This window comes from Oncorhynchus masou, chromosome 32 (genome assembly GCF_036934945.1).
Source record: "Oncorhynchus masou masou isolate Uvic2021 chromosome 32, UVic_Omas_1.1, whole genome shotgun sequence".
NCBI lineage: Eukaryota > Metazoa > Chordata > Actinopteri > Salmoniformes > Salmonidae > Oncorhynchus > Oncorhynchus masou.
Window position 1 is genome coordinate 65,154,798 of NC_088243.1, and position 10,100 is coordinate 65,164,897.

At 39.2% G+C, this 10,100-nt stretch overlaps 1 protein-coding gene across 1 annotated transcript; it reads right to left on the reverse strand.

Annotated features, from left to right (window-relative positions):
• Positions 1 to 748: 748 nt before the first annotated feature.
• Positions 749 to 6,674, reverse strand: LOC135526472 (stonustoxin subunit beta-like). Its single transcript, XM_064954870.1, has 4 exons — positions 6,548 to 6,674; positions 4,694 to 4,782; positions 4,434 to 4,480; positions 749 to 3,611 (listed from the first exon to the last, which is right to left on the reverse strand). Exons 2-4 carry the CDS (start codon positions 4,723 to 4,725, stop codon positions 3,070 to 3,072), a joined length of 621 nt encoding a protein of 206 aa, XP_064810942.1. The 5' UTR covers positions 4,726 to 4,782; positions 6,548 to 6,674; the 3' UTR covers positions 749 to 3,069.
• Between the last annotated feature and the right edge of the window lie 3,426 nt (positions 6,675 to 10,100).

Sequence of the window (10,100 nt, forward strand, 5' to 3'; positions counted from 1 at the left end):
TGACTGATTTCCATATATGAACGGTAACTCAGTAAAATATTTGAAATTGTTGCATGTTGTGTTTATATTTTTGTTCAGAATAGATAGGCTAGCCAGCTGCAGCTATCCCCAAGCTATGCTAGCTAGCTGCTGTCACTGTCAGCTTGGCTAAACATAAGGTCAGCACAGGCTTTAGCCTACACATAGAACTGAATTAGCTAACCATCTTGAGATTGTGAGTCAGTCAGGGGAGAAGGGACCGCAACTTCAAAAAATCTCTCCATATCAAAGCTAGCTTACTTCTTAGCTTACCTCGCGGTCACAATACCAACTACTGCGCCCTTGTGTGTTGTGATTGAATGGCAAAAACACACCCAACAAACATCCGCATCAAACCACACCCCAAGAAAACTCTCTTTTGTCTTCAGTCATGGCCGCGGTATTTCTTAATGAGCAATCTTGAAAACAAGGCCAAATCAGTAAGTTTAGCCCCCTTTAATTCTGCTCCCTTAACAGTCATGTTTTTATGGCTCGGCCATAGGACCAAACTGGATCCAGTCAGTTGAGAAAGTGTTGAGTAAATCAAATGTCCACCAGCTGGTGGTATTGTAGACTAAAGTAATCTCTTTCCCTAGCTAGGTTTTCATCCAATTGGCGACAGATCTGCATAAAATAATATGTACATTTTCCCACTTGTTGCATATAAAGGGCTTTGTGTGTGTAACGGCGTTCTTCGTTTGTCGCAAGAAAGTCGGACCGAAATGCAGCGTGGTGTTTACTCATGTTTTTAATGAATGAATCGCGGTACATGAAATAACTGATACAAAATACAAAACGGACCGTGAAACCTAATTACAGCCTATCTGGTGAAACTACACAGAGACAGGAACAATCACCCACGAAATACACAGTGAAACCCAGGCTACCTAAATACGGTTCCCCATCAGAGACAACAAGAATCACCTGACTCTGATTGAGAACCGCCTCAGGCAGCCAAACCTAAACTAAACACACCCCTAATCAACCACAATCCCAATGCCTACAAAAACCCCAATACGACAACACAATAACATAAACCCATGTCACACCCTGGCCTGACCAACTAATTATCTAAAACACAAAATACTAAGACCAAGGCGTGACAGCGTGATGACATAATACGCATAAATATAGATTTTGTGTTTAAAAATGACGTTACATAGCGAATGTGTCCACTCTGATCTTGGCACGTGCTCACATGTCAACAGCTCGCAGATATAGTGCAGGTGTAGACTACTACATGATGAGATTATTATGGACAAAAGAGCAAGATTATTTGTATTTGTCAAACTTCAGCCAAGCATCGATTTTGGTGTCTCCAGAATAAACTCTTGATATGTATTGGAAAAGAGCATCAAGCTAATCACCGTGCACTTCCGCACCCTGTGAAGTTCATCAGAATATATTTAATCTGTAGCCTAATAAACTGCATGCTTTCCGAGTCCCAGTGGGAGGACAACACACCATATCATCATGTGACTCAAAGTTTACTTCGATACGATGATTATTCTATAAATATTTGTGCATAAAGGCATTTCCTTCACCATTTCTCGCATAACTAGTTTTACCGACACAAAAAGATCCAACCTTGTCTAGAGTATTTTGTTTTGTTGACATTTGGAAAGTTTACCAACAAATTAGCTATTCCTATTTGGCCTGCCGTGACATTTTTTTATCTATCATGTACTTTACTTGTGTAAAAAGGCTGGATGGATACCTGGTTCATGTGAGTTTCATTCAAATAATCTATTGCTGTGTGGAGCCCTGGCCAAGAGGCATCATCAAAAATATTCATACTAAATCACATTCACTGACAAGACACTTCAATCATAGTCTAAACCATTGGTAGACAGGTAGGTAGGTAGGTACTGTAGGTATGAAGGACTTCATTTATTGAAAAGCCATATTCTTGTAAATGCAAATGAACACATCTTCTTTCATCTGTTTAAATTGCATACAGGATTGTTGTGTGGACATTTTGACAAATATGTGTTCTACCGATGGCAATATTTACAAACACCAAGGAATTAAAACAATATAAAAAAAAACATTAATTTAAAAACATGTCTCTGTACTCTCAGAAAAAAAGATACCTTATTGTACTTAAAGGGGTAGAAACGCTTGTCACTCTAGTGGTATCCTGTTATTACTCATTAGTTATGTTATAGGCACATAACAGTACCCTTGCAGTCCGCACATTAAAAGAGCCAAAAAGGTACAAATGTTCCTTTTTAAGGTACAACCTCAGTGACAAAGCTTTTTGTTCATTTTAAGTGCCAAAACCTGGGATGTCAGAAAACAATGGTGGTGTCAGGTACTGTAGCCTGGAGGTTAGAGTGTTGGGCCAGGAACAGAAACATTGCTAGTTCGAATCCCCAAGCCAACAAGGCCCTTGAGCAAAGCACTTAACCCTAATTGCTCCAGGGTCGCTGTTGATGATTGATGGAATTGTGATATGCAGAACATCTCATTTCTAATTCCCACATGTGTATAAGACAAATAAGGTATAAGCACCCACCAAATTATTTATAATAAATATACCTATTTTCTATACCAGGTCTCTCACATGTACACTTTCCACCATCCCCCTTTTGACAAGGTGGCTCAATGTTGGGTTAATGTCACTATAATATTATTTACAGCTCTTTATTGTCACATGTCACATGCTCTTACATATGTATATACGTCTTGAAAATACTTCAAAACGAGCAGCAGATATGCTCGAACTCAAATTAACATAGCCATGGACCACTGGTACAACACTTCCACTCAAGGGGGGCCAAAAATAACTAATTGAAAGCCACTCCCCCAATAAGCTACACCTCCAATGATTGTACTTTTATATTCAAAATATTTGGTACAAAAATGTACCATTGTACTAGATTACTATGTGTACATAAGTACATAATGGTGTATGTTGATATTTGTACCACAGGGAACAATATCATACCCTAACCATACCCTTTTTTTCTGAAAGTGTGTGTTCTGTCATGCCTACAGGTGTTTGAACTGGAGTGTGACTTCCCTGTTGTTCCTCCAGGAAACAGGAGGCTATTCTACCTGACACAGGGTCACTGAGGAGCCAGTCGCCCAAATTCCAAATCCTGGGTAGAGAGGCTCAGTGAATGTGGAGTGGAATGTGTGCACACGGATCAGTGCATCAGAGGAGACGCTGTAGAAGGACAGAGTGCCAGCGGGCCAGTCCAGATACACTCCTACTCTGTTTGAGTGGGAGGAGGAGGGGACAGGTATGGCAATTCTCTCGTCATTGTGCCAGGCATTGTAACCATCATCAGAGCAGTGCACACTCCAGGACTTGATATTGAATCCAAGATCACAGTCATTACCATCACCTATCCTGTTGATTCCTTTATATGTCACTGCTATATCAGCCCCTTCCCCACTCCACTCTACCTCCCAGTAACAGCGCCCAGTCAGACCCTCTCTACAAAGCACCTGTCTGCAGAAGTCAAATCTCTCTGGGTGATCAGCATACGGCTGCTCGTCTCTCACCTTTGTCACCTTCCTGTTCTGCTCAGACAGAGTAAGCTCTCTGAATGCTGTGTTTGGGTCCAGTGTGAGATCAGAGGCATCTGATGGGGGAGACCAAGACAACATGACATCAATAGAGCCAACCAACACTGTTTACTGTTCTCCAGCTACATGGTGTCGTCAGTGATTGTCAGACATTGAACTGGAGCCCAATTGTTGCTTTCAGAACACTTTTCTTCTATCACTTAAATCAACATTAGAGAATGTTTGTTCCCGTTCCTAATTCTACATCAGTCTACAGGAAGCAGTTCACCAACAGTGCCAGCTACAGAGTTGACGGCATCATTCTAGTTATATTTAGTGGGATGTTGGTGGTTTGGATCTATGGTTCCATAGAATGAGAGTTTCAATCTGACTGGACCAACTAGTTCAATCAGTTGTTCTGGAATTATCTCTGGCCCTCTGTGTGACTGTATCACATGTAAAAGATATAAATGAATCAAATAAGATGGTAAAAAAAGAGAATGACATAGCTGTAAAACATTATCCTAAAAATAAACCATCAGGTTCATGAATACCCCTGGTGTTAAATATGAGAGTTTCAGCATGAGATATCCTTTATATATTACATGTCTTTTACTAGGTCAATATGGCGACAAACTGGTTCACAAAATTGTGAACAAAGTCAATAGTTGGAAGTTCATTGAAGATAATGCCAATGTTGATTTGATGCTTTTTTTCATTAATTAGCCTATTTTCTCTTGAACCTGGTCTATCCACTAGAGAATCATGGACAATATTGACACAGATATAAACAATGAATACTATATATGAAAAAACAATAGATTTCAATATATTTTCTGTTAATTACCAAAATTACTGAATAAATTATCGGTGGCTTTGCAACCCTAGTCAACACTCACATTTCTTAAGATCGGATTTCAAACAGCACTCTCCACCATGGTCCACACTGTAGGAATAAAACACCATGATTCCATATCACTTACTCACTCACACACACACACACACAAACACACTAATCATTTCTGTTGAGCAATGATGATGTCATGTCACTAATACAAGAACATACAATTCAAGTTATGGATACACTCACAAGCAAGCATAAATTAAGTCTCGCTCTCTCTCTCTCTCTCTCTCTCTCTCTCTCAACCTTTCCTCCCACCTGTCAGTGTCACGCTCCCCAGAGAGACTCATCTTAAAGTCCTTAGCCCCCTCCTCCTCCTCTTGTTCCCCCAGCAAGACTGATTGTACCTAAACAAAGACATCCAGCATTTAGAAAAAAATATAAAGACCAAAAATGCTCATGAAATACAATAGTTGTAGTGCAAAGTGATTGATTGAAAAACAATTAGAGAAAACCAACAATAAAAAGCTGGCCAATGCTTACATCATGATGGGGGGGTCACTCAAATTATACACAAACCTTTTAATTTATTTGGACAGTGAAGCTTTTATTTGAGTGCTTTTTCATACATATCTGTTTTACGATTTATAAATTAAAGCACTTTATGTATTTTCTCCCTCCATTTGAAGGTGTTATAAGTATTTGGACAAATTCCCTTATAGTGTATTAAAGTAGTCAAATGTTTGCAGTTTGTTTTTGTTGTATTTCAGATTATGATGTGCCTAATACAATACATCCATTACATTATTTACCATTCATTTCTATTGGACACACAAGAGACACATTAAAACTTTTAGCTTCACTGTACAAATAGATAGGATGGGGAGTGTATTTATATTTACAGAATATTGAGTATTTTCCACTGTATTGTTCTATTGTTTTCTCCTATTCCAGTGTCTGTGGATTCTGTCTATCATTGATCCAAGGTCAATGAGTGTTGCAACCGCCGCCCGTTTCAATAAACCCAGGTCATATTGTAACGATCATGAATGACTGATTGATTGTAACTGTGGCAGCTCATTCCAGTACTTCTCCTTTACACAGTCTACTGAAACTCTTCTGTGTAAAGTATATGCCAGGAGTCAGGAAACAGGTGTAGAAGGTGCTTTTAATAAAGAACCAATACAGTAGATCAAACACGAGCCATGTACTGAACGTGAGAGAAAACAATAACACCTAATGACTGAAGACAACTGAGGGCAAAATAAAGGGGGAGTAATCAAGGAGAGAATGACGACCAGGTGTGCGTAATGATGGGGAACAGGTGTACATAATAATAAAGCCAAGATTGGTGGTTAGTAGACAGGCAACGTCGAGTGCTGGAGGGAGGGAGAAGGAGTAGACGTGACAATCTGCAATATTTACTGCTTTTAGTTGGTCATTTGAAATAAATATCTTGAAGAATATAATTTATGTCTCATGAGCTTAGTACAGCTGTATAACCCATCATAGCCCAACATATAAGGTTATTCAACTCCATTGTTTGTACTAACCATTACTAGAATCACATACATTTCATTATTCATCCAGTGGTGGAAAAAGTACCAAATTTCATACTTGAGTAAAAGTAAAGACACCTTACAAGAAAATGACCCAAGTAAAATTAAAAGCCAGTAAAATACTACCTGAGTAAAAGTCTAAATGTATTTCAATGTACTTAAGTATAAAAGTAAAAGTATAAATCTTTTAAAATGTCTTATAGTAAGCAAACCAGACAATACTATTTTCTTGTTTTTTTAAATTTACGGATAGCCAGGATCAACACTCAGACATAATTTACAAATGTGTTTAGTGAGTCTGTCAGATCAGAGGCAGTAGGGATGACCAGGGATGTTCTCTTGATAAGTGTGTGAACTATACAATGTTACTGTCCTGCTAAGCATTCAAAATGTAACGTGTACTTTTGGGTGTCAGGGAAAATGTAAGAAGTGAAAAGAACATTATTTTCTTTAGGAATGTAGTGGAGTAAAAGTAAAAGTTGTCAAAAATAGAAATAGTAAAGTACAGATACCACAAAAAAATGAGTAGCACTTATTATGTTTACTTAAGAACTTTACACCACTGTATACATCATAAATTTCACTATACTGTCATCATTAGTTTGGTTCTTACCTTGTAGCCTGAATATTACACCCAGAATGTCGCATTAGATTACTAAAATATCTTAGAGATGTTGTTAGGGAACCACCTCAATGACGTGAATCCTCCTCCTAGGTGCGGCCACCTACAGTTGACCTTTGGATACAGTAACTGGAAGTTCCCTCCCTCCTGTGTGCACTGGGTATTATCTGTATAGGTGTGGTTGTGTGTATGTAGGTTGAAGTATGTACAGTTCCTTCAGAAAGTAGTCACACCCCTTGATTTTTTTCCACATTTTGTAGTGTTACAGCCTGAATTTAAAATGGATTAAATGTAGTTATTTTGTCCCTGGCCTACACTCAATACCCCATAACTTCAAAGTGGAATTATGTTTTTACAAATTAATAAAAAATGAAAAGCTGAAATGTCTTGAGTCAATGATAATTCAACCCCTTTGTTATGGCAAGCCTAAATAAGTTTGGGAGTAAGCATTTTCTTAAAAGTCACATGATAAGTTGCATGGACTCACTGTGTGCAATAATAGAGTTTAACATGCTTTTTGAATGACTAACACATCTCTGTACCCCACACATACAATTATCTGTAAGGCCCCTCATTCGAGTAGTGAATTTCAAACACAGATTCAACCACAAAGGCTAGGGAGGTTTTCCAATGCCTCGCAAGGAAGGGCACCTATTGATAGATGGATAAAAATGGAAGAAAGCAGACATTGAATATTGGGTCTCACCCTGGACCATCACGCAGCTCCGGGTACCTAGCCAACCGTTTGATGAAATCTACACTTGGAGGTGTATCAATACACCCAGTCACTACAAACATACAGGCGTCCTTCGTAACTTAGTTGCCAGAGAGGAAGGAAACCACAGGGATTTCACCATAAGGCCAATGGTGACTTTAAAACAGTTACAGAGTTTAATCGTTGGGATAGGAGACAACTGAGGCTGGAACAACAACATTGTAGTTACTCCACAATACTAACCTAATTGACAGAGTGAAAAGAATGAATCTTGTACAGAAAAAATATATTCCAAAACATGCATCCTGTACTGCAAAGAATTTGTCAAAGCAATTTATTTTTGGTCCTGAATACAAAGTGTTATGTTTGGGGCAAATCCAATACAACACATTACTGAGTATCACTCTCCATTTTTTTCAACCATAGTGGTGGCTGTATCGTGTTATGAGTATGCTTGTCACCGGACTGGGGAGTTTTTCCAGAATAAAAAATAAATGTATTGGAGGCACAGGCAAAATCTTAGAAAACCTGGTTCAGTCTCCTTTCCACCAGACACGGGGAAATGAATTAACCTTTTAGTAGGACAATAACCTAAAACACAAGGCCAAATCTTCACTGGTGTTGCTTACCAAGAAGAAAGTGTATGTTCCTGGGTGGCCGAGTTACAGTGTTGACTTAAATGTTCATGAAAATCAATGGCTAGACCTAAACATTGTTGTCAAGCAATGATCAACAACCAATTTGACAGAGTTTGAATAATTTAGAAAATAACAAAATGAGCAAATGTTGTACAATCCAAGTGTGGAAAGCTCTGAGAGACTTACCCAGAAAGACTCACAGCTATAATCGCTGCCAAAGGTGCTTCTACAAAGTATTGACTTGGGGGTGTGAATACTTATGTAAATTAAGTATTTCTGCATTTCATTTTCAATAAATTAGCAAACATTTCTAAAAACATGTTTTCATTTAGTCATTATGGGGCATTGTGTGTTGATGGGAATGAAAACAAATCTACATACTTATTCAAGTGCTTTCAATCAGTAACCTCATGCTGTTAATTGTTTGGTTAAGTGTTTAGGTACACTCGATTTGGATAGTCCGGATAGTCCCATGTAGATGCTGTAGATGGTCATACTATCAACAAACTGTTGATATCTGTTGATAAGAAACTGCTTTCTGAGGTTATGGTTAGTTAGGTTTAGAATAAGGGTTAGGGTAAGGGTTAAGATTAGGGTTAGTAAATAGCTAGTTGAAATGTTACTGATAGTCTGTGGATTGTCTGTAGAGCAGATTATCCACAAAAATTAAACACATTACAAAAGTTACATCATTACAAAGTATTGTGTTGTCTGGTGTTGAGAGCTGCCATGTTCCCACAGATGATTTGTGATCAGACAGAATATGCCAGTTACCGGAGAGAAATACACCTGCTATGATTCTTTCTAGTACAGTGCGTCCCATACGTTGACAATTATTTGAAAATAAGTCAGTTAATTCATAGTTATTTTGCAAAAGAAAGCCACGCATTTCAATGCATGACAACGGAACAGATCTTCACAATTCCTGTAATAATCTGCTCAGAATCCCAAAGTTATCATTACTGTCACACTTCCTGAGGAACTTTTGTTAAAGTGCACTGACCCATCAAAGCTCCCATGGCCTACATTTGATCCATATTTAACAGTCTTAAGACCCACAGCAATACTATCATACTTAGTGTGTATAAAGTTCCTATACTATCCAACTTTCAATATGGGACTCTTTCATAGCAAAGAAACACTTGAAAAAACAAGAGCTTCCAGATGATTATGATGGGGCACAGCATGTACGTACACATACATGTGCATGCTTGAGTGATGATGTCTGAGATAAATTATTTTGTTCCCACTTCCTCTTCCCTCCCTTCCCTCCTCCCTCCCAGTTGAGTCCCACCGGTCGTCTCATCGGTTTAGTGTTATTACCTCATTGGCAACTGTGCTGCAGAGCCGAAGAGGGCCCAGGTTAACGAGGCTCGGCGATAAGAGTGTAACAGAAACCTGTGCCCCTCGCTATGACTCCCTACTTAATAACCCCTTGAAATGAGGCGCCCTGCCACGGCATGGCTCGTCGACTGCTCAGGATTTCATTACCCAAAGACAAATGGATGAGTCGGCGGCCATGGCTGGATTTAGGCACACTGGGGGCAAGTGGTTGAGCAGGCAATTACCTTAATCAGTGGGAGAATGTCCCGAGTGGCATGGAAGCATGTGATGCCAACGAAGCCAACGGAACATAATCCATAATACAACAAAGGAAGGACCTGGCTGAAGACCTTCCTTCTAACCTCCAATGAGCTCACACTATCTAGATGGGAGTACCCCAGAGGGCTGTACTAGGCCCATCATTATGGCCATAGTGTATCCCACTGTTGTGTGAATTGCAAGAAATGTGACATCTTGTATGGTAGCAACTCACATTTACTGGACAGTTAAGTCAGGGGTACTAATGAAGAGTTGAGACTTGACAGATCCTTAAGACATGAGCCGGAGGGGTGATCCTTGACTTGTGTAGGGGTGAGGTGTGACTAGGCTGATGTGAGAAGGAGGGTGTCCTAAAATGGACACCGCATCATAAACCACACTATGGTACCCAGTACTGTCCCTGTACCAAGACCACAGTTTGTGTGGATATATTCCTCTATGAACATTGTAAACCCATCTGTGGTCATTTAACATGTTTGGAGCCAAAACATTTCTCATTTTACACTCGTTTTCTCCTCACAGGGTTAACGCTGTAAAGTCTGTTGTAAAGCCATGAACGTTTTACTCTCTTTAACGGCAGTGAAAGGAA